The 26,107-nt window shown below is 37.4% G+C and overlaps 1 protein-coding gene across 2 annotated transcripts in view; it reads left to right on the top strand.

Annotated features, from left to right (window-relative positions):
* The window catches only part of CFAP44 (cilia and flagella associated protein 44), a 216,979-nt gene that overhangs the window by 89,898 nt on the left and 100,974 nt on the right, over nt 1-26,107 (top strand). For both annotated transcript variants that reach the window (XM_004475584.4, XM_058295842.2), the window contains exons 18-22: nt 428-573; nt 1,797-2,067; nt 6,632-6,687; nt 6,857-7,019; nt 8,393-8,523. In XM_004475584.4, the coding sequence (XP_004475641.2) occupies nt 428-573; nt 1,797-2,067; nt 6,632-6,687; nt 6,857-7,019; nt 8,393-8,523 (767 nt within the window). The remainder of the gene's footprint in view (nt 1-427; nt 574-1,796; nt 2,068-6,631; nt 6,688-6,856; nt 7,020-8,392; nt 8,524-26,107) is intronic.

Genomic DNA, 26,107 nt, shown 5'->3' on the forward strand with positions numbered 1-26,107 from the left:
GATGATCATTTGTCCTTTCACAAAATGGCTAAATTTTACCCAAATAGTCCTTCCTGGGAAGTTAATAGTTTAAAACTATCCTACCCTGAAAACTAGCTGTGACAACAGTGATCTGCAAAACAGTTATTAAACACTGCTTATTCAGAATATTTGAAGTAAAATGGAACTCAGTATATAGTTAGAAGTGCCATCTCCTTTGTATTGAGTTTTGAGGAGAAGCAAATAATTTTAATGTGTTTTTATTATAATTCTATAGTTCCATATATATGAACAATGGAGAGGTTTCATAAAAATAATAAAACCTATTTAAAATCATAGAAATCATACAGAAATAGATGTTTTTAAATGTGAAATAATGAAAAAATACCCATGTGGTTTTAAGTGTTTTATAGTCAAATACCTCCTTCTGTATTTATTTCTTTTCCAGGGTGGCTATGATGCTGGTTTTCTATATCACTGTGAATTCCCCCCATATCATGAAAGCAATAATATCAGAGAACAGAAAGATGAACCTTTTGATTTCCGTTTTCTAGAGGATACAGATGATAATCCTATTCATACTATTACTTTCAGGTAAACATAGTTCCAAGAATCTTAAAAAAACACAAAACAATTCTTATTCTTTAGTATAAATGTTTATGCCTGTCATGGATATGGTCAATTCTTAATGATCCATCCAAATGGAGGGGCACTCAAACGATGTTTGATTGACTAAATTAAAGGAATAAATAGAATCAAAGCTAATCCTAAAACTGTATTTCAATACCCCCTATCAAAAATTCTGTCAGAATTTCTGTTTTCCACACAATGGAATTTAGTGGATTTACCTTCTGTCTTAGTTTGCCATAGGACAGCCAATGCAAAGTACCAGAATGGGTTGGCTTTAATAGTAGAGGTCTTATTTTGGGTAAAAGTTTATACTTCTGAGGCTATGAAATGTCCAAATCAAAGTACCATCAGAAATGCTCTCTCACCAAGTCAGCTACTAGTGGTCCTGTTGTCCTGCCATGTGGCAAAGGTGGTGGCTCATCTCTGCCAATGTCCCTGCCTTTCCTTCCCAAAAAGCTATCATCTCCTGGATCTCACTGTAGGCAATCAGGCATAGGACTTATCTCTTGCTGGGCCTTCCTCTCTTAGTCTCAACTGCACTGCCTTCTTCCCAAATTCAGCTGTGGGCTCTTAGGCATAAGGCTCATCTCCTCCTCAGACTTGAACTGCTCTGTGGGCCCAGCCTCCTGGCAGCTTCATGCTTAAGCTTTGACTGCTACTGATCCTCAAGTCCTCTCTCATGTGGCAGGGTAAAAAATGTTGGCTTCCTTTCCCCGTGTGTCTCTATGTCTCCTTTTATATAAACCTCCATTAAGGGGATGAAGACCCAACCTGAGTCACATCTCATTGACATAGTCCAATCAAAAGGGCTCCCATACCCACAGGTACAGATTAGTTCAAGGAAGTAACCTTTTTCTTTTTGGATTCATAAAGTAACTTCAAATCATCACACCTTCTGTTACATAGAAGGATACTATTACATAGTTAGATAATGAAGTTTAAGGGTTACACTGATTCCAGAGAAATCACAATTGGATCATTCATTAGTCCTTTATTAATTGAAAATTGAGCATACATGCCAGTCATTCTTCTGAAGACCAAATTAAATAGTTCTCAGTTTCAAATTGGCCTTTTCCCCTCTACCCTTTGTTATTAAAAATGTAGTCATTTATCAGTTAATTTAAATTTAAATGTTGTCGTTATCAGGTTAATATGAAGAAAAATTTACTTTCTTTTTTGTCTCATAGCATTAACCAAATTATGATGTTTTGTGGAATGAGCAATGGAGCAATTCGGGTCTATGTCTTAAGTAAGAATGATACTTCTTTGACCAAGATGGTGCACTACTGGCACTTCAGTATGCATGACAATGATTATGGATGTATTAAAAGCATCTGTACTAGCTTTGATGACCGTTTTTTGGTGACTACTGGAACAGATAGTAATATTTTTGTTTTCAGCATTTTTTCTGAACTAGAGTTAGAGAAAGACATCAAAGCCAAGGTGCCATCCCCCAGGGTATGTAACCAATGAAATAGCAACAACAAAAGCTTTATTTTAAAATAGTGGTGAAATTGCTCATATTCTTTAAAAATTGAAAACTGTTTAAACATGTTCATGTTATTGTCTAATCTTCCTATCATTATTATAACTTTGACTCCTTCTATATTTAATATAAAGGTGTTAGATTCCCATTATTATGAAATATGTAGATTTCCACAAATTAAAAAGATTATCAGTTTTTCTGAACCAATCACTTTCTTGATCTAAAGTTTTTTTTTCAAATTGCACAATTTTTTTCCAGATATATATATATATTTAACTTTTTAAAATTGAAATATATCACTCATACACAAACATACATAAACAAAAATGTATAATAGTTGTGAACTTAAAAAACAAACATGTACATAACAAGCATATATAACATCTCACACTACCACCAATAACTTGCATTGCTTTTAAACCTTTTTAACTAATGATTAAAGAATATTGTCAAAATACTACTAAACAAAGTGTCTTTCCCCTAACCAATCCGATTATTATCTTTATATCATTTATGTATTTTGCTTTTCATATATTCATTCATTCATTCATTGAAGGGGAAAATATAGAATGTACACCATACTGTGTGCTTTTGAAAAGTGTTGTAAAAATATTATTGTCTTTTAATTAGAATATGACAATGTGGGTGGTGATCAAAGATTCAGTGTACATTATTTTATTCTTAGGAAGGATAGATTATTGGCTTTGTGATTAGCATTGAGGGTTCAGATTTCCAACATATATCCTTTTGCCCTGTCAAAGGACCTGAATTTTCTATTATTGGAATGGATCCTTTGGATAAAGTCTTAATTTAATGGTCACTAAAATTGCTTCTAAAGATTAGGGAATTGTGTTTGAAAGTCCATAACTAACATTCCTATAAACACATTTCTTCCCATTTAATAGAGAGGCAACTTCAAAAGATCACACAAATATTGTAAGGAAGATTTGAACAGCTAAATTTTAATTTCTATTAATAGCGGCAAAATGTGAGAGTGGGCTACTGTTGAAAGAGTCCAACTCAGGGAGAGAAATTACAGAACAGAAAGTATATAAATAAGAAGAAAATCTCTGTTTCTACCTAGTGATAACCTTGTCTAAAGAAATCCATATTGAATAGAAAAAAATCCATTGCCCATTTGTATAATAGTGTCCTATATATGACTGCCGTGGATGTTTCTTAAATCACTGAAGCAGACTTTCCTTTTTCTTCATTAAAATTTTTTTTTCTAAAAGAAGCTTTAGATTACATAAATGTTACATCAAAAATATAGGAGATTCTCATATATCCCACCTCTACCCTCCTCTCCCACTTTCACATTAACAGCTCTTTCATTAGTGTGGTACAATTGTTACAATTGATGAACACATATTGAAGCATTGCTACTAACCATGGACTATAGTTTACATTATAGTTTATACTTTGCTCCACACAATTTTATAGGTTTTAACAAAATGTGTAATGGCTTGTGTCCATCATTGCAATGTCATGCAGGACAATTCCAATGTCCCCAAAATGCCACCATGTTACACCTATTCTTCCCTCTCCCTCCCTTCATAACCTCTGGTGGCCACTGCTTTGATAGCAATAATACAAGTTCTTCCATTGCTAGAATAATAATAAGTCTATAAAGAATAACAATAGAATAATAATAAGTTTACTTTAGTCCATTGTTCATTCCCCAATCTTGAAGATTTTGGGATGATGATGCTACTCTGTTTCTGACTGAGAAGGGATTTAGATCCCATGGGGCAGATGAATGGAACTGTCTTGCTTGAAGTTTTAGATACTCTCTGTTTTTTGGTTATGGGCATTGTCCCACATCACCCTTTTATTAGTTGTACTAGGCAAGTCCAATGTATTGGAGAATAGATGTTGTAACTCTGCTGAGATTTAGTGCTCAACCAGCATATGAGCAGACTGAAGATTTAATAATCATTGGCACCCAGGGATTATTCTGCTTGGTAATAATCCCTTAGTGCCAGAGAGGTTCCTCCCCAGGAGACATGCCCCATTCTGGGGAGAGGTAATGCATTTATATGCTGAGTTTGGCTTAGAAAGAGGTTGCATTTGAGCAATAAGGAGGCTTTCAGGAGGTAACTCTTAGGCAATATATAATACTAGGCTAAGTTTCAACTTCACAAGAAAAGGTTCGTGAGTACAGTCATCAGTATCAAGGGCCTGGCTTAATGGCCTGTTCTCCTTTGCTAGGCACTACCTATGTTCTCAGAGGATTCTTGCAGCTCTATTAGAAAATGTAGCAGGACTCCCTAGGATGGGTATTCAATATTCTTTCAGTTCTTGTGTGGGTTTTCACCCACCAAGACAACACCCCATGAACACTTGAACATATTCATATGCCTTGGAGGCATGCCCCAGATACCCACCTCCCGCACATCTCCCCATCACCAACACCCTGCAACAGTGATCCTCCCCTGCCACAGTTGTGACCCCTCTGTGATTCAAAACCCCCTCAAAAACAAAGCAAAAAACCCCACAACAAATAAAATTATTAAGAAAATAAAATATAATAATAAAGAAAATACAAAAATAAAAATAAAAATTTTTTTTTATTCATTGTGTCTTTCATCACTGTGAGATCTGTTAGATAATTTCTTCTGTACCTTCCCCCAGTGTCTTTTTTTTTTTCTTTTTCTGCTTTATCTTCAAAGAAACTTTAGGTTACAGAAAAGTTACAAAAAAATATAGGAAATTCCCATATACCCAATACCCTCCCTTTCTCCCAACCTCCCCTATTAATAACATTTTACATGTGGATGGTACATTTGTTACAACTGTAATACAAATATTGAAACATTGCTACTAATCATGGTCAATGGTTTACATTTTGCACCATACACTTTTATAGGTTTTGACAAAATTTAAAATGGCCTGTATCTGTTATTGCAAGATCATGCAGAACAATGCCAATACCCTAAAAATGCCCTATGTTCCATCTATTCTATTCAGAAGGAATTGGAGAGTGTGTGGGGGAAGCTTCTTATATAGGTCTGTTCTGAACCTTACTGAACTTTAGAATCAGCTGGGGTTAGGATAACTGGCCTTAAAAGTACAGGTGCCTGAGCCCTACTCAAGAATAATTAAATCAGAATCTCTGAAGATGAGAACCAGGAACCAGTATTTTATAAAACATTCCCACATGATTCTAATGTGCAGCCAGGAGAACCATTGTCATGTATTTTGGAACTATTGAAAGCACCTTTGTTTAACTCAAACTTACTGTAAACAGCTGCAGCCAGGACACAGGTGACTGAGTATTGGTATCAAATTCTGGAACTCACATTGATATTGGAGAACCAAGGTGCTTAGCTCTGGGCAATAAAAGATTAAAAATAAATAAAAATCAATCAATTTATGTCTGAAGTGATTACCAGTCAGTAGTTTATTAAGCATCACTGTCTGTTGCACTGGCCATATTTTGTGACTTTCCTTTTAGTAAACTTCACTGCCATAAAAAATTGTGGATTATATTTCCTATGAATAATGACTGGTATTATAATAAAGCAACTTGATCAGAAGAGAACCTTTATTTTCCTTACAATGAAAGACAGCAAAGCAAAACAGAGACCTAACTGTTATAAAAATAAATAGCAATAAACAGACTTAATTTTACTTAAGACCTGATTAGTTAGCAAGCTAAGAATCTTTGTTTAGTTCATTGGGTTATAATTCTTCAACAGCACAAAGACATTTAACTTCACATCGCCTGAATAAACAAATGTATTTTTAAGTGATTGTCTTCACAGTTCCTCTTAATTTAAACTAATTTTCTTTCTAAATGGAGACTCATACTTCTGATTTCATATTTTTCTTTCTCGAGAAGGGGAACTATATCATTCCGTGTCTCACTAATCTGTGCATTTTCCACTGTATGTTGTCTTTTGATAAGATGATTTGAAATTCTTAAAATTTAAAATATATAAATATGTATTTTTAAATATATATATTTATTACTTTAAAAAGATAATTAGAGTACATAAATGTTACATTAAAAATGTTGGTGATTCCCATATGCCCTGTTCCCAATCCCTCCCACATTTTCCCACATTAACAGCATCCTTCATTAGTGTGGTATATTTGTAATTATACATATTTTAAATCAGCTTAGTATACCCAAGGGATATTCTTGGGAATTATACATATAGGCAAAGATATCCTAAAAACAGTACTTTGAAATAAATGACCTAGAAATTGTATATATTCTTTGTTAAAAACACATGAATATTAGTAATTCATATTTTTGGTGGAAGGGAGGTATGACGATATTAATGTTTGGCATATATATGATTAGGTTTCAAGAGTTTTTCTTACCCCTTTAAATGAAGCCAGAACAAATAAGTTTAGTCAACTGCCACATTTCCCCTAGTTTACTTTTTAAGAAGATATTTTTCCAGACCCAAAATGGTTAGAGATTGGAAGAAAAATGCAATTTACTTTTTATTAGATATTTTAAGGGAAATATTATGCAATTGAGAAGGCTATATATGAGTAAGTACTTTTCTTCCCTCCCTACAGTTTGGAATTGAAACAGAAGTAATTCCAGAAGATATTGAAGATCCTAAAGCCTACAGGTATGGGAATTTTTGGTAAAATATACCAGCCTTGTCTTTTTTGCAAAACAAACCAATATTTTACAGAAATTGACCAAACAACATGAATTTTCGAATTACCAAATAGTAAATTTTCTCTTATGCTATTTCTGACTTCTAACCTGTTAGCCTTTTAAATTTCTGTTTTCAGTATTGAGAATGCCAGGAGAAAAAGAGAACATGACAAGTTAATGAAAGAAGTGGAAGAGATAAAGGCTGGAAAGAGAGAACAACTTAGAGTTTTGAGGAATGAATTTTGGAAACTACTAAAAATGAATGAAGAATTACCAAAGCATATGCAGTTTACACGAGAAGTATAAAATAAATTTGATTTTAATTTTAACATATGCTATTTCTAGATCAAGACTACTATTTTACGAACAAGTAGAAACACTTAAAATCATCTTTAAGTTTTTCTTTTTCTGGCCAATGTGTTTGCAGTAATTAAATTGCTATAGAACTTGACACACTACTTGGTTTGGATGAAGATGAGCCTCTTTACATTGTGCAAAGTGGGATTTCGCTACCTCACTTTTTTTTTTGTCACAAGATGAGATAAATATACATAAATATATTTCCAGATGCTTAAAAAAACACAATTCTTCCTATGATATAAGTTTGAATCTGGTTATAACAGTTGGGTAAATGCATGTATACTTTTATTCTCTTTGGTCCCATTTCTACAATTCATCAGATTTATTGAGAAGATAGTACCTGGTTGATCTGCAGAGTTTCTAAAAGTTGACTTAGTATGGGTATAGCTATGGGGACAATGACCAAATTATTTAAGCTAATTTTGTTATTTTTTCTTTTATGACTTATTGAAAAGCCCTATCTTTCTGTAGTGGCTAAATTTTTCATTTTGTACTTCTTCTGAATGGAATTACTGTCAAGTATCTAATAAAATAGAAACCCAGAATTTATTATCCTAAGTATACCCCTGGAATGCCCAATCTGTATTTCTGTAAATACTAAGTTAATTTCATCTATAAAATGCTTTGGTGACATCTATCTCATAATGAACCACTAGTTAAAAGAAGGTTATGCTATTTTACTAAGAAAAGGGTTGCCACTTCCAGAGTATAGGTGAGATATTTAAAAATCAACAACTGTGCTATGGCTAAGCACTTGACACTCATATCGTTACCTAACACACAAATGCCTCTGGGGTGAAAAATTACTATTCACAATTTAGTGTACATGACGGCTCTAATCCAGGAGTGAAATGGTCCTCGTAGTAGACTTTGATCCCTTTGGTGAAGGACAATTCAGCCAGAAATTGGTGATGTCAAGGAGACTTCAAAGACTTTATCATCTTTCCTGAGTGGAATCACATGGAAGGGGATGTTCAGCTCATGATCATCTGCCAGCTGGTCAAATTAGAGTATTTGTTTTGGGGTGGTGGGAATATATTTTTAACTTTGTATACTTGCTAATTATTCTGTCAGCATTCATTACTTTATTGTGGGAAGTAACATAATATGTAGCTTTAATCGCTTTATTCATTATTCTGAGAACTTATCTCATATAATGTGGAGATCAAAAGTATATTTTTTCTCTTCTAGAATGTGGAGAGTTATGAAGTAACATACAATTGAGATGAAACTTAAAAATCTGTACCTATGTATGAAACAGAGCTTTTGTTGCTCAAGTACCAATATTGATGAACAAATCTACTTCTCTGCAGGATTTTGATATAGATTCCAGAATTCGTGCTGAGATTAACAGAAAAAAAATTTATAAAATTCGACAAGTAGAAAAGGAATTAGCTTGGGAAAAAGAGAAGCATCATCTTGGCCTAATGAAGCTACAGAATAGGTAGGATCCAAATTTCCTGCTTGTTAAGATGTTTGAGAGGATATGTTTGAGTAATAGTAGTCTGCAATAGCTTAGGCAGAAGTGGCCATATAAGAGGTAATCTGAAGTACCCAACGGCTCTTGAAATCTCAAGGAATCCTCTTGTCACTGCTACTGCTATCTTCCTGAGCTCTGTGCTTACTCCTTCCTAGTTTAAATCTGTGAAATTTGTTTAGCTGTTAGGTTTTTACCCATCAATTATATAATGCATATTTACTTTCTGTTTTTGATGATTTATTTTGTATCAAATTCATACATGAGCATATAGGTATAAAAAATCAAAAATCAAATAGAACCAAAGGACTTAAATGAAATACAACTGCTTCCTGTTCCATCTCTCCCCTTCACCGGTTTGACTTCAGGGAAGAAATAATTTTTTCCTCTTTTTATTGAGATATAATTTATATATGATAAAGTGCATAAATCTTAACTGAACAACTTGGTAATTTTTATATATGGATAAACGTTATGAATACATATGTATACTGTACTACTGAGCTCAAGATATAGAGTATTTACAGCACCCTAGAAAGTTCCTTCATGCTCCCTTCCTGGCAAATAACTGCCTTCCAAAGGTGAACATATTCTTATCACCATAGATTAGTTTTGTCTATGAACTTCATGTAAATAGGAACTTTCAGTGTGAGCTCCTTTACATTTGGTTTCTTTTATTCACTGTCATGTCTGAGATTCATGTTGCTTCATGCAGCAGTTTATTCTTTTATTGCTTTGAAATATTCCATTGAATATAGCACAATTTATTTATCCAGTCTGCTATTAATGGGCAATTTAATTGTTTCCGTTTTGGGTTCTACTATGAGTAATACTGCTAAGGAACAGTCCTGAATATATCTTTCTTTTTTAATGTATTTTTTGAATAAGTACTTGTTTCTGTTGGTTATATACCCAAGAGTGGAACTGTTGGGTCATAGGTTATATGCACGTTTAGCTTTATTTGATACTGCCAATTTTCCAATGTGATTGAATCAATTTACACTCTGAAAACGAATGTATGAGAATTCCAACTGATCCTCATGCTTGTTGTCTCTTGGTATTGCCAGCCCTTCTAATTTCAGCCATTCTGTAGTGATATTTCAGTATGGTTTTAATTGGTATTTCCCTGATGAGTGTTACTTTTCAGCCCCTTTTCATATTCTTATTGGTTGTTTGCATATCCCCTTCTGAGAAGTGTTTGTTCAAGTCTTTTGCACATTTAAAAAAATTGGGTTGTCATAAGTATTTGTATATTCTGAATATGAGTCTTTTGTTGTGTGTGTGTGTATAAAATATTTTGTTCCAGTCTATGGCTTGTCTTTTCACTTTCTTAATAGTGTTTTTGGCTGAGAAGAAGTTTAAAATTTTAATAAAGTTCAATTTATCATTTTTTATGATTAGTGCTTTTGTTTTCTATTTTAGAAATCTTTGTCTACTCCCAAGTCATGAAAAAATTCTCCATTTTCTCTTCTATAAGCTCTATTGTTTTACCATCATCCATCTTGAATACTTTTTGTGAATCATAGGAGATAGGAATCCAGTGTCATTTATTTATGTGTATACAATTTACTTAGTATCATTAATTTAAAAAACACCTTTTCCTCACTAGATTGTACAAGAGCTTTTATCATAAACCAGGTGAGCATATTTGTGTGTCCATTTCTGAGCTCTTCATGCTATTTCATTGTTCTATCTATCTGTATCTTGGGGCTAGAATCATACTATCTTAATTAAGTCTTAACATCCAATTGCATAAATGCTCCAGCTTTGTTGTTCAAGATTGCTTAGGTCCTTTGCATAGAATCAGCTTATAAATTTTCACCAAAAAAAAAACCTGCTGAGATTTTGATTGGAATTATACTGAAAGTATAGATCAATTTAGAAATAACATAATCTTAAAATTATATAGTCTTTCAATCCATAACATAGCATATCTCAAAGAGAATCGCTTTTAATATTTCTTCTAGTTGTTACTACTGTATATCTAAATAAAACTTTATTATAGTAAGTATTTATTGACTTCCAATTATGATAGGTGGGGACTTTGCTTACCTTAATGTTCTCATATTTCCTCTACCTTCTTGAACTACAGAATATATTATAATAACCTTTTAAATGTCCTTGTCTGCTAATTATATTATCTGTGTCATTTTTGGGTCTGTTTCTATTTTCCTTCCTCATTGTGTGTCATATTTTTCTCCTTGTTTGTCTGCTTGGTAAATATTAATTGTACACCCTACATTACAGGTACTGTATCTGTTTGTATACTTTTAAATATTCTTGAGTTTTGTTCTGGGACTCAGTTACTTGGAAATAGTTTGATTCTTTGAAGTTTGCTTTTTTTTCTTCTTCTTCTTTATTTTCTTTTAAATGTTACATTAAAAAAATATGAGGTCCCCATAACCCTTCTCACATTAACAGCCTCTTACATCCACTGCACCTGGCGAATACATTCCGGAGCACCGCTGCACCACATGGACAGTGGTCCACATTGTAGTCCACATTCTCCCCCAGTCCACCCAGTAGGCCACGGCAGGACACACAATGTCCAGCATCTGTTCCTGCAGCACTACCTAGGACAACTCCAAATCCTGAAAATGCCCCCACACCATATCTCTTCTTCTGTCTCCCTACCATCAGCAACTACCGTGGCCACCTTCTCCACATCACTACTACAATTTCTTCCCTTACTAATCTCAATAGTTCCCCAGCAGAACACCGGTAAGTCCATGCTAATCCATACCCTATTCCTCCATCCTGTGGACCCCAGGATGGTTATGTCCAGTCCCCCTCTACATCAAGAGGGGACTTAGATTCCACATGGATGATGGATACAATTCTCTTGCTGACAGCTGTAGGCACTCTTGGTTCCCAGGTGTGGTGGTTGACCCTCTTCACCTCCCTGTCAGCTGGCTAGGCTAAGTCCAAGGAACCAGAGGGTAGGAGCTGCAAGTCTGCTGAGGCCCAGGGCCTGGCCGTCACATGAACAGTCCAGAGATTCAGGTCTCCTGAGTATACATGAACCCAAACACCAACCACAGGTCCAGTAAAAGTAATAGAAGAGGCATGTGTAGAAAGGTCACATCTGAGTCCAACTCCATCACACTCAGGAACACAAACTCCAAAGTGGGGCCAACTGACATGGCCCTGAACTCCAGAGCAGTCTGCCATGACCATAGAACCTGGGAGTCTCTGTAGCCCTCAGAACCAGCACCTGGGTTTCCATCTACCTTGGCTATCTCTGGTACCCTGCTGAGGTATGCGTAAACATTACCCTCTGATGACCTCCTGACTCTTTTGGAGACTTATAGCCATACAAACTCACTTGTCCTTTCCATTTCCCCCTTTTATCCAAAGTCAAAAAGCAGTTTTTAATACCTGATATTACATGTAGACTGAGATATTCTGCTGGTCTGAGTTGACTCCTTTATTCAAGGTCTTTTTCTAGTTACATCATCAGCTGGTATGAAGCTTGCTTTAAATCTTATTAGGTAGAACCAAAACAGTCTTCAAATTGGGGCTAATCCCCACCAAGACTGAGTACTCTTCTGAGTATTCTATCCTGCGTCCCAGGTATTAGGAGGCTTGCGGGAATACAAACTATGCCAACTTTGTGTGAGATCTGATATTTATTCTGGTTCTTTCCTCAGCCCCAAGAAGACTCCTCACATAAGTACTCACCTGGGGTAAAGGAAATTTCTGTATATCTGGAGCTCTCTCTTTGTGCAGCAATCTGGTTCTTTGCCCTGCAAATTAAAGCATGTTGGCCTCCCCAAATTTTCAACATTGTCCTCTCAGCTTTATCTCTTGAATCTGTTGGGATTCCCCTTCCCCTCCCTGCACTGCAAACTGGAAACTCTCTAGGCATTAAACTGGGCAAATATAGAACTCACCGCGTTTATTTCCCTTCTCATAGAGATCAGTATCTTGCATGGCCTATTGTCCAATGTGGGAAAACCATTGCTTCATATAATTTTGCCACTTTTTTAGTTGTTTAAGGTGGGAAGGTAGTTTGGTCTCCATTAATCCAACTTGACTGGAATCAGAAGTCTACTCGGGTGGTTCTAATATGTAACTCACTGGTTGGAAATGGCTAAGTTAAATGCTATCTTACTGTCCTTTAACTTGAACTTTAATTTCCTCTTGACAATTTCAATTCTATTCTTCCCAGTTTGAGGATAATTTTCCTTTATGGAAAAGATAAAAGAAAAATTGGATTGAAAAACAGTGGCTCAATCTAAAAAATATTTGTCAGGATAATTTGTTGATATGTTAATTTGTATACATACTTTTGTCCTATCCCCTCATTCCAATCAGATAGCTAGGCAATATTATTTCTTCCATAGGCTCAATGAAGACATGATGCTATGGTGGGTGGAGGAGCCCAGACCAGGGAGGAAAAGTAGTGAAGTAAGGAAAAGAGGAAGAATATTTGAAGCAGGGAAAGTTGGGGAGGTGAGGAGCTTCCACACGACTAGGGGCAGGTTGGTGAAGATGGATCTAGAGCTGTGGGCACGTGCTCACTGGTCCTGACAGCATCTGGGGAGATGGCAAAGGCCTCAGAGGTGACGGCTGCATGTGTGTTTGATCCTGAGCACAAGGGCTTCTGGCCTCTTCAAAGACTGTCTGCTCCCAGCAAAGCACAGAAACAACAGAATTAGGGACTTGAAGAAGCAGGCAGACCAGGACCATAAGCCCAAGAAATGACTGAAATTGACTTTCCTGTCTGTCTGGGGGAATAAGAGCCCAGAGTCAAATTTAAGTTTTTTAAATAAAATAAAGAACAGCAATATTGCTTAAATAGCTGAGCTTGTGTGTTAGCATTCATACTTGTTATATACATTTACAAATATATTGTGAATATTTATTAAAGTCAAAACAAAAGTTTACTATTTTTAAGAGTGAGGTTTCTTTCTGAAAGGAACTTCTTACCCATTTGCTTCTCTTAGTAGGTAGCAATCTAGTAATAAGTTTTTCAAATATTCAGTATGGGACAGAGGCCTTTAATATCAGGTAAAAAGCCTTAATGGCTACTGATGACGATCACACTCTTCCTTAGGTAGTGTGCTACAAACGCAGGAAAATTACTGATCCTGGAAAATAATTTCATCTTGAAGGTTTTCTGGGTTATGAAGTTAAGGTTTTTAGAGGAATCTGTTTTAATTAGCATAGGAAAACCTTTTCAGAGATTTGAAAGAGCTACTGCTGGGCCAGCTGAAGAGAAAGAATCATACAACGTCTTTATTTTGGATGAGAATTATCTTCACAGCTGTCACTTCTAGGATAACACTTCCTGCTTGTCATTTTAAAACAAAAGGAAAAGTAAAATAAATAGATGGTAATACCCTAGATCAACATCTCCCAAACGTATTTTGTGGAACATTGTGGAAAAATAATAATGTATAAGACACATACCTCCAAAACAGGATAACGTGGGCTAAGTTAATACATGAAACCCCCTACTTAGAGGTCTATAATTAACCTTAGCTTTTCAGTACAGAAACTTGTTTATCTTTGTTCACTGCAACCTATGCTGTTTGATAAATCTATATATGTGTGTCCTGCTAAACATCAATTTGGGAACCAATGTCCTAAGGAATAAAAGGATGTGATTAGCAACAACAACAAAAAAACACAAAATACATGACTGAAAGAGCCAGAACCAGAGACAGAGGGAATAAAAAGATGAAAGATTAAAATTACTAGTCTTTTCAAAAAAGATTAGTTAATTTATTTATCCTCTCTTCCCTCTCCCCTCTCCCCATTGTTTTGCACTTGCTTTCTGCTCGTTGTGTGCTGTATCTGCTTGTCTTTTTTTTTTTTAGGAGGCATGGGGAACCAAACCCCAGACCTCCTATGTGGGAAGGAGGCACCCAATCACTTGAGCCACATCCTCTCCCTGCTTGTGTCTCTCATTGTGTTTCTTTTTTTTTAAAGATTTATTTTTATTTATTTCTCTCCCCTTCCACCCCCCCCCCCCCCACCTAGTTGTCTGCTCTGTGTTCATTCATTGTGTGTTCCTCTGTGACCACTCCTATCCTTATCAGTGGCACCGGGAATCTGTGTTTCTTTTTGTTGCGTCATCTTGTTGTGTCAGCTCTCCGTGTGTGCAGAGCCATTCTTGGGAGGCTGCACTTTCTTTCGTGCTGGGCAGCTCTCCTTACGGGGCACACTCCTTGCGTGTGGGGCTCCCCTGTGCAGGGGACACCCCTGCGTGGCAGGGCACTATTTGCATGCATCAGCACTGTGCATGGGCCAGCTCCACACGGGTCAAGGAGGCCCCGGGTTTGAACCACAGACCTCCCATGTGGTAGGTGGATGCCCTATCCATTGGGCCAAGTCTGCTTCCCTCGTGTTTTCTTATTGCATCATCTCGTTGCATCAACTCGTTGGGCCAACTCGTTGTGTCATCTTGCCATGTCACCCCACTGCATCAGCCTGCTGTCTTGCCCGTTTTCTTTAGGAGGCACCAGGAAACAAACTTGGGACCTCCTATGTGGTAGGCGAGCATCCAACTGCCTGAGCCAGATCCATTTCCCCCAAATAGTCTTATGACAGTGGCTTTCAAAGGATGTTCTCTGACCAACAATATCAACATTCACTTGGGAACTTTTTGGAAATGTAGATTCTTGGGTCCCACCTAGACATACTGAATCAGAAACTCTGGAAGTGGGGTGCAGTAATCTGTTTCAACAAGCTCTGCAATTTTTTTTAAAACAAATCAATTGTATTGGTACATATTAACAAAGCATAAATACATCCAAAGTGTACAATCAGTGATATTTGGTGTAATCACATAATTGTACATTCATCACTTCACTCATTCTTAGAGCATTTCCATTATTCCAATAATAATAAAAACAAATAAAAAACAAACAAAAATCATTACCTCTCAGTCTCTCTATGCTTCCCCTGCAGTACATAGCTGCTATTCTCTTTCCTTTTCTCTAGTATATTTGTAGTTATATTTTGCAAAGTCTTATATTTGCAATATCATCCATATTTTTGTTTTACATGAGGTTTTACTGTCATATACAGTACCATTGTAGAGTTTTCAGCTTTCCTTCTAGTAATACACATGACCTTAGAGTTTCCCTTTCAAACCACTGTCATAGCCATACAATAGCACTGCTAGTTACAAAAACCATGATATGCTCTCACCATTTCTATTCATTTCCAGAGATTTACTAACAACCTTTTTTACCAATTCTGTACAAATTAAACCTCATCTTTTCATTCTTTACTCTCTTTCTATTTTCTGGTGACCTATATTCTAATTATTAACTTGATGAGTGTATACAATCTATTTAGTTCATAGTAGCGCAGTCATACAGTATTGTCCTTTTGTGTCTGACTTGCTTTACTTAACATAGTGTACTCTAGGTTCATCCATGCCATATGCTTCATGACTTCATTTTTTCTTTTTACCACTGCATAGTATTCCATCATGTGTATATGCTACAATTTGTTTACCCATTCATTAGTTAATGGAAACCTGTGTTGCTACCTTTTGGCACTAATAATGCCACTATGTACATCAGTGTACAGATGTCTATTCATGTCACTGCTCTCATTTCTTCTGGGTATATATCTAGTAATGGTATTGCCAGATCACATGGCAAGTCTATATTCAACTTCCTTAGGAACTGCCAAACAGTCCTCCACAGTGGCTGTACCATTCTACATTCCCACCAATAGTGAATGAGCATTCCTCTCTCTCCACATCCTCTCCAATATTTACAGTTTTCTGACTTTTTAACAGATGTCAGTCTCATAGGTGTGAAATGATGTGCCATTGTAGTTTTGATTTGCAGTTTCCTAATCGCTAGTGATGTTGAACATTTTTTCATGTGTTTCTTCATCATTTGTGTTTCTTCTTTGGACAATTGTCTTTTCAAGTCTTTGACCCATTTTTTATTTCAGTAGTTTGTCTTTTTATTGTTAAGTTGTATGATCTCTTTGTATATCATGGATATTAAACCCTTATCAGATATATGATTGCCAAATATTTTCTCTCATTGAGTCAGTTGCCTTTTCACCCTTTTGACAAAGTCCTTTGAGGTGCAAAAGGGTTGAATTTTGAGGAGGCCCCATTTATCTATTTTTTCTTTTGTTGCTTGCGCTTTGGGTATAAGGTTTAAGAAACGACCACCTATCACAAGAGCTTAAAGATGCTTTCCTACATTTTCTTCTAGGAGTTTGATGGTTGTTGCTTTTATATTTAGGTCCTTGATTCATTTAGAGTTAATTTTTGTATATGGTATGAGATTGGAGTCTTCTTTCTTTCTTTTGAATATGGATATCCTGTTCTCCCAGCACCATTGGTTGAATAGACAGTTTTGGCCAGGCTGGGAGTGCTTGACTCCCTTGTCAAAAGTCACTTGACTGTAGATGTGAGAGTCTATTTTTGAGTTCTAGATTTGGTTCCGTTGGTGAATGTGTCTGTCTTTATGACAGTACCATGCTGTTTTCACCACTCTAGATAAACAATATGCTTTGAAGTCTAGTACTGAGAGTCCTACAACTTCATTCTTTTTTAAGGTCTTTTTGGCTATTCAGGGCTCCTTATCTTTCCAAATAAATTTGATAACTGGTTTTTTCACTCCTGAAAAAAAATGCTGTTGGGATTTTTATTGGGATTGGGTTGAATCTGTAAAACAATTTAGGGAGAATTTACATTTTAATATTTAGTCTTCCAATCCAAGAACATGGAATACCCTTCCATTTATTTAAGTTCTTCAGTTTCTTTTAGTAATGTTTTATAGTTTTCTGAATACAGGTCCTTTATGTCCCTGGTTAAGTTTATTCATAAATATTTGATTGTTTTAGTTGGTATTAAATGTAGGTTTTTTTTTTTCTTTCTGATTTCCTCCTCAGATTGCACATCAGTAGTGTATAGAAACACTACTGATTTTTGCTTTTTAATCTTGTATCCCACCTGTATTAGTCAGGGTTCTCTGGGGAAACAGAATCAACAAGAGATACCTGTTGATAATAAGAGATCTAATCAGAGTCTCTCACGTGACTGTGGGAATGCACAAGTCCAGGTTCTGCATGCAACTGCAACCAGGGGCTCCAATGAATGTCCAATGAAGGAAGATCCTGATGAGTTCTGGGAGATGTTGGCTGTCTAAAGACGTGCTAATTCTCATTCAATGCTGGAATCACTTCCCCTTTTTAGGCATTCAACTGATTGGATAAAGTGTCACTCATTGCTGGTGGTAATCTCCCTGACTGATATAATTGTAGTCAGCTATCTATAATTTACCACTGCAGTAAAGTCAATGGTAACTAAAGTCCATAAATGCCCTTGTAGTACAATTAGCCCAGTGGTTGCTTGACCAGACACCTGGGCACAATTACCTGGCTGAGTTGACACATTAGCCTACCCATCACAACACTTTGCTTAACTCATGTTAGTTCTAATAGCTTTGTTGTGGGTTTTTCAGGAGATGCTAGATATAGGATCATATCATCAAGCCAATAATAAAAGTTGTCCTTCTTCTTTTCCTATTTGGGTGCCTTTTATTTTTTTATCTAGTCTAATTGCTCCAGCTAGAAAATTTAGCACAATACCAAGTAACAATGATGACATTGGGCATCCTTGTCTTGTTTCTGATCTCAGTGGGAAAGCTTTCATTCAGTCTTTCACTATTGAGTACAATGCTAGCTGTAGGTTTTTCATATGTGCACTCTACCATATTGAGAAAGCTTCCTTCTATTCCTATTTTTTGGAGTGTTTTTATCAAGAAACCGTCCTGTATTTTGCCAAATGCTTTATCTGCATTAATTGAGAGGATCATGTAATTTTTCTTCTTCAATTTATCAATGTGGTTTATTACACTAATTGATCTTGTGTTGAACCACCCTTGAAAACCTGGGATAAAACCCACTTAATTGTGGTGCATAATTCGTTTAATGTGCTTTTGGATTCTGTTTGCAGGTATTAATATTTTGTGAGGACTTTTGCATCTATATTCATTAGAGATATTGGTCTGTGATTTTCTTTTTCTGTAGTATCTTTATCTGGTTTTGGTATTAGGGTGATGCTGACTTCATAGAATGAGATTGGTAGTGTTCTTTCTTGTTCAATTTTTTGGAAGTGCTTGAGCAAGACTGGTATTAGATCATCTTTGAATGATTGGTAAAATTCACTGGTGAAGCCATCTGGTCCCAGGCTTTTCATATTTGGGAGATTTAAAAAAAAAATTTTTTTTTAAGATTATTTATTTCTTTCCCCTTCCCCCCTGCACCAGTTGTCTGTTCTCTGTGCCTGTTTTGCTGCGTGTTCTTCTTTGTCCACTTCTGTTGTTGTCAGTGGCATGGGTATCTGTGTTTCTTTTTGTTGCATCATCTTGTCATGTCAGCTTTCCGTGTGTGCAGCACCATTCTTGGGCAGGCTGCACTTTCTTTTGCTCTGGGCAGCTCTCCTTATGGGGCACACTCCTTGCGCGTGGGGCTCCCCTATACGGGGAGGTCAGTAAAAAGAATTTATTGGGAAATGGAAAAGAACAGAGCTTGATGAGAAATGGGAGAGAAGGATAGAAATATGCACTGAAATTTGGTGTGGGCTCCTTTAGGCAGATGCAGGTTCCTCTAGGCAGAGATAGTAAGCTCTGGCTTGTATGGTTACCTTTTAAACTATTAATTATTTCTTCCTTTGCTAATGCTAAGGGGGGATAGATGTTATTGGCTACCCCAGCAACAGTAGGAGCCAATGTTGAGGACTGTTTGGAATATCACAGGCAAGGGGAGATCCTGGAAAGAATCAGATGGTACCTCAAGGTCAGGGTCAAAGTCTCAGCAGAGTCTTACAGCCATGTTGTCTGTTGGCCATGTTGTGGCTAATTTTTCCCCCACTTCCCTTTTTTTTTGTTTTTTTACAATCTGACCTTTATTTTTTTTATTTATTTTTTGAAGATAAATAGATCACACAGAACGTTATGTTAAAAAACATAAGAGGTTCCCATATACCCCAATTCCTAACCTTCCCCCTTCCCGCCCCCCCCCCCACTTCTCCCACATCAATATCCCTTTCATCAGTGAGGCACATTCATTGCATTTGGTGAATACACCCTGGTGCACTGCCACACCCCATGGACCATGGTTTACATTGTAGTTCACACTCTCCCCCAGTCCATCCAGTGGGTTATGGCCCAGACACAGCCAAAGTAGATACAACCCCAGGTACTGGTGTTTCTGAGGGCTACGAAGACACACAGGTTCTATGGTAATGACATGGAGTTCGTTGCCTTGCCAGTGGGCCCTACCTTGGAATTTGCATTCCTGATTGTGATGGTGTTGGACTCAGATGTGACCTCTCTATACATGCCTCTTCTGTCACTTTTACTGAAACTGTGGTTGGCACTGGGTTTGTGTATGCTCAGGAGACTTGGACTTCTGGACTGTCCATGTGCCAACTGGGCCCTGAGCTTCAGCAGAGTTGCAATACCTACTCTCTGATTCATTGGACGTACCCAGGTCAGCTGACAGGGAGGTGAGAATGGCCAACCACCACACCAGGGAACTGAATGTCTACAACTGCAAGTAGGAGAATTGCATCCATCAGCCATGTGGGATCTAAGTCCCCTCTCAGTTTAGAGGTGGAGTGGACATCGCCATCCTAGGGTCCACATGATGGAGAAATATAATATGGATTGAAGTGGACTTGCTAGTATTCTACTATAGAATAGTTGTGACTCTAGCAATGGAAGAAATTGTATCATTGATGTGGAGATGGTGGCCATGGAGTTGCTGAGGACAGGCAGAGGGAGGAAGAGGTGTGATATGGTACATTTTTGGGACTTGGAGTTGTCCTCATTTCCCTTTACTAAACTGCCTCAACTCCCCACTCAGAGAGTTTATGCCCTTATCTTAAGGTGGTGCTGAGGGGCTATGGTAATTCTTCTGTAGTTACTTCCTATTGGTTAGGGCAGTAGTCCCTACCTGACAGGGTGTAAACCTCTGGCTATTCTATTGAGGTCAAGGAAAGATGGGTCCAACATTGTGATTTGAACTGGGTGAAATCCCTGCATGACTCATAAGGGATTGATTATGTAAGAAATAAACTTAATTAGAATTTTGAAGATACATGGCCCCGCTAAAAAGATTAAAAAATGATGATAAGTGGGCCCAAAAGGGGGCCAGCTATAACATACTGGACCATGAGAGTGAGAAAGACTAGGTGTTTTCAGAGACTACATCCTTCCAAAGTTGATGGGAAGCAGCATTCTTCCTTGAGTTCATTTATGCTATTGGTTTACTTTAGGGAGAGATAATGGTAGACCTGCTGGGTTGGGTATAAACTGCCAACCCCAGTTCCCACAGCAGTGGTTATGCCTAGGACAGCTAGGAGAGTTTTGAAGGGGCACTGCTCTAGACATAAACTCAGTATAGGCAACAGATGGCAAACAAAATAATTTAAGATAGCCATTCCTTTATCTTATAGGTACATTAATTAACTACTTAGAAAATTAATTAAGTGTACCAGAACTTTAACATATTCAGTATACCTCTGCATATGATCTAGAATAGAAAAGATATCATCATAATCATCAGGCATATATCTAGAATAGTAGACATATAGGTACAGCACTTAATACTAATCAATGCACAAGTTCCTCTTTGAGCTGCAATTAATAGATCTAAGCTCCAGGTTTGCAATACTGTACATATTATCTCTCCATGGGAGCAGACCAGTTGTGTTTAAGTTCTACTTATATTGCTCTGGTAAATATTGCTCCACTTGGCAAGCTCTTCCCATAGCCAGCATGCTACAGTACCATTGACTCTAGAGAGAAGCTAGGAAGGTAAGTTCCAATAGTTCACTGGCCTGGGACATAGTGTCCTTCAGCACTGTGAAACAGAGCCAGTCTGGAGGCAGTATCCATTGTACATTTGGCTATATAGAGCCCTCGCTGGCTGCTGCAGGAGTCTGAAACTGAAATATCCTCTCCATGCACTTCAATATATTTTTATTTTTTTTAAAGATTTTATTTATTTATTTAACTCCCCCCCCCCCCCCCCGTCTGTTCTCTGTGTCTATTTTGCTGCGTCTTGTTGTCTTGTTTCTTTGTCCGCTTCTGTTGTTGTCAGCGGCACGGGAAGTGTGGGTGGCGCCATTCCTGGGCAGGCTGCTCTTTCTTTCGCGCGCTGGGCGGCTCTCCTTATGGGCGCACTCCTTGCGCGTGGGGCTCCCCTATGCGGGGACACCGCTGCATGGCACAGCACTCTTTGCACTCATCAGCACTGCGCATGGGCCAGCTCCACACGGGTCAAGGAGGCCCAGGGTTTGAACCGCAGACCTCCCATGTGGTAGATGGACGCCCTAACCACTGGGCCAAGTCCGTTTCCCTCTCCATACACTTCAAGAGCATGTTCAGAGAGGTAGTAGATACTTTTATTGTTTTAGGGGCTACTGACCAACCTAGCCAATAACTCAAATGGAGAGGCAACATGCAGTGTACAAAGACCTGGTTTGAATATACAAGAGAGTTTGACAATATTGAAATTTATCTCTTTTGATTTTTATATACTTTCTAAACACTACCAATGCAATGTATAATGCTTCAAATGAACTTAACTATTTTTACTTTTCTTTTTACTTTTACACCTTTTCCATAATGATGTTAATTAACAGGCATTTTACTTTAGCAGTACAGGAAGACTACTTTCTCCATTATTTTCTGAAAATCTAAGATTCCCAATAGAATCAGGATTATCTTCCCTTACCACCACTTGACTATGCAGATTGAGCTTGCCTCTGCCAGATTCTCCTGTTATGAAGTTATTTTTTGCTATTAGTATCAATTTAGGTTCCTAATTAATAATGGCTTCCTGGAATTAGCCATTTTTAAATGCTTCAGTTTAGAAGATGCCTTCACAAACTCCTTATAATTAACCATAACCACATAGTTACTTTACCTTTAAATAAGCTTATTAAATTATAGTTAGCAACCAGTGAAATATACTTTTTTCCTTTTAAGAGAACAGATCTACATTTCCTTCTTTAACTTAATTTCATTAGACATGAAATTACAATTTTTACCATCTTAAAGATTTAATACATATAATATTAATTTATTTAGTTGGTATTAAATAAACCTAGGGAGATAACACCCAAGCTAAATAAAATTGAAACCATTATAGTTTATGCAAGGAATGCTTCTTTTTTCCTCCTTCCTTTACAGGAGGCTAAAACCTCTTTTTTTAAGTAAAGTTTTAAAACTGTGAATAATCTTAAAGGCATACTGACTGTTAGGTTCTGGAATAATTATAATTGTTTAATTTGTTTTAAAATATCTTTCCATAGCTTTCAAGAACTTTTTCTTTACTTACTGAAATTTGATAATTCAATTAACCATCCTTGTTTTAAGGCTAGTAAAAGGTTTAAATTGGGGAATTAAAGGGCAAACTGCCTTTTAATTTCTCACCCTAGAAGATAGAGGTTTAATCTGCCACACCTAGCCCCTTCCTCATAGTTCTTGCAAAGAGAAGGCCCTGGGGGCTGGGTAGGTCAAAGAGCTCAGGAAATCTTTTTCCCTTTCCAAATATTTTCTATATTCAGATTTCTATATGACCTTTCCATCCTCCTTAGCCTAATTTGGGCTCCAGGAATATTCATTCACATATTTAACTGCATATTTAATTTTTTTTAGCAATTTGAATAGAGCTCTTTTAAGAATTTTCATTTGTTAATTTGATATCACTATTCCAATATGTGATGAGCAAATAGGCAAGACAAAGAGTTAGACACAAAAACACAGCTCACTAAAGTTACTTAGGACATTCTTGTACAAAATAAGTTTAACTGTAAAATAACATTTAAAGGATTTCTTTGAAAGCTATTTCTAATTACTCTATTTTGCACTGTGTCCATGCAGTTTTGCACAAAAATTTTGTTCCTTTTTTTATTGGCTATAACCAAATTTCCCCCACTGCTATAGAATACAATTTACAACAGTTTATTTTACTTCAGAGCTTTGCTGATTTCCCATTTTGACTTTGACAGACCTTGGATGTAAAACACTAATTCCAATATATCATCATGGAGGTCACTGAAGCCTCAGGGAGACTGCTTTCTCTCATGAATTGCTGCTTTTAGGAACCTCAACAGTCAAGGTGGGAGGCCTTCCCCACTCCCTGGTCCTCGGAGATAACAGGATTCCAGCGGTCACTGGACTGGAAGAGTGGGCAGTTTAACCCCACGGGTCAAGAATTCCACCAGGCAGCAATTTAGTCCACACTTGGAGCCATGAGAGAAAGCAGGATTATTGACATCAGGGGAAGGACAGGAGACAGGGGCGTCTGAAGTTTGCTTTCCCCTGAGTCATATGGAGGCAGAAGTTGTCATGAAATAACCATAAGCAAAGGCCAGGGGTGAGGCTAGACCTGAAATAACGATAAACAAAGGCAAACTCATTTTATATTTACTGTCATAATAACTGAAGTCTAAGGGATAGGTGAAGCTAGTGTGCTAAAGCAAGGGTGTAGCTAGATGTGGAGTAACCATTAAAAAAAGGTAAACTTAGTTTAGAATTATCAACACAATAGCTAGCATAAGCAAAGATGAGATTAGACCTGAAGTAACCATAAACAAAGGTAAGTCAGTCTAAGGTTACACTTAACAATAGTGGGTCCAGACTAAATCCACCCAGCTATAATAATTTCAAATATTATCCTTCTGTTGTTTTATAATATAAAGGCATCTATATAATGATCTTAACTTAGTTATGGTTTCTAGTAAGTTTCCTCTTAAAAACAATTTGGACATTTCCATTTATTAACTAACAACCAAAACAATTTTATTAGTAACAACTATGCTAAGTTTGTCTGCTTTTTCAGCAGTTGAATTAATTCCACTTGTGAATTTTACATCAAATTCAATTTCAAGATAGTATTGACATTTAAAGACTCATTTTTAGGTTACCTTTCACTATATCCAATTTATAACAGGTGAATCCTAAATCTGATTTACAAGTTCTAGGCCTGAGCAGACTAACAAAGTTAAAGCAAGCACAGATTAGAATAGAATAAAAAATTTTACACACTTAGCTTAGTTTAGGGAAAGACTTGACTTCAGAATCACCTAGACGCAAAGCTCCCAATGTCTGTCCATGGCAGAAACTTTGCGCAGGAACCTACAGCTTAGTTCTCCCAGGAAAATCCCTGGGCAGCTGCTAAGTATGGAGCCAAGGGTCCAGAGAAGCCCTGCACCTGACGAGACACAAACTGGGCTGCATCTCATTAGTTACGTCCTGCAAGAGGTAAAACACTGCAAGCCTTTTTCACTGGAAGGATGGGAGTGTAACTGATGGCACGTGAGGAGTTTCCTTATTCTACATGGTAGAGGTTTATAAATGGATTGCATTTCCTCATCCCTTTAAGGAGACATGGTTACGTCCTCTCCTCTCTTAAACATATTTAACTGGAATTCAGGGTGCCATACAAAGTCACTCACAGCCATACTGTGGCCATGTGGTGTGGCAGGAAAAGATTAGCCTCTTTCTTTTTAGACTATCAGTAGGCAGTTGTCCCAATTTCTGAGAAGGGACCCCAATGGGGAGTCTGCTGGAATGCTCAAAGAGTTGCTCATTATCCTAGGGGAGGATAAAACACATTTGTCAGTCTGGGCACATGTCACCAGTAGATCTGAATGGATTGCTTGCTGAGCCAGTGTCCTGGAAATTGGGGAACTCTTCTCGTTGTCCCCATGTTCTGGAGATCAGGAGCTTTTCTCTGGGCATCCCCAGAACCTTAGAGATCCTGGTGGCCTTTCTTTTGCCTGCTTTGCAGCAACCCCAGGTGCTGGCTATGAATGAGCTCACCTCATAGCTGCTCCTAAGATCTGAGATCCGTGTTAAACCCGGCATTAAAAGCCCATTTAAAAACACTAGAGACTCCTGTGTGGAGAAAGAGCAAAGCCTTAGGGCACTACTAAGGGTAAGGTTCATGCTTTACTAAGAAATGCATTTCCAGTTTCTAAGGCATTTTAAAGTATCTCACAGATCCAAAATAAGGAAGGCAGTAAGTTCAAATGGACTTTTCATTAAAAGGAGTTAACTAGTGGTCTGAGGAAAGGATACAAGGGTAAGTCATTCTGAACACACAGAGAGGGCCTTGTAAACTCCTGGCAGATTCCTGATGGACTCAGGTCCCATGTCCAGTTAGGTCACAAGGGCGGTTTCACCCTGCCGCCCAGAACTTCCGTGGATCTACATGGCGTGGGGACTTTCCCCTACCACTTCTGGAGAGGGAGTTGGGAGTCTGGGCAGATTGATTTTATGTCCTGTGGGAGCCTACCCAGGAACCCCTCTGAAATGGCAGGCTAAAGACACTTCTAATTAAAAGGAACTCATAGAGAGGGCCTGATAAACTCCTGCTAGAGACTCCTGCTCAACTCAGGCCACATGCCCTGTCAGGTCTCAAGGGCGGTTTCACCTGCCACCCAGAACTTCATTGGTTAACTGGAAACTCAAGGTCAAGGCAGCTGGAAGATTGGGCAGACCGAGTTTATGTTCTTTGGGATCCTATCCAGGAACCCCGTGAAAAT

The sequence above is a fragment of the Dasypus novemcinctus genome, chromosome 4 (genome assembly GCF_030445035.2).
Source record: "Dasypus novemcinctus isolate mDasNov1 chromosome 4, mDasNov1.1.hap2, whole genome shotgun sequence".
In the NCBI taxonomy this organism is placed as follows: Eukaryota; Metazoa; Chordata; class Mammalia; order Cingulata; family Dasypodidae; genus Dasypus; species Dasypus novemcinctus.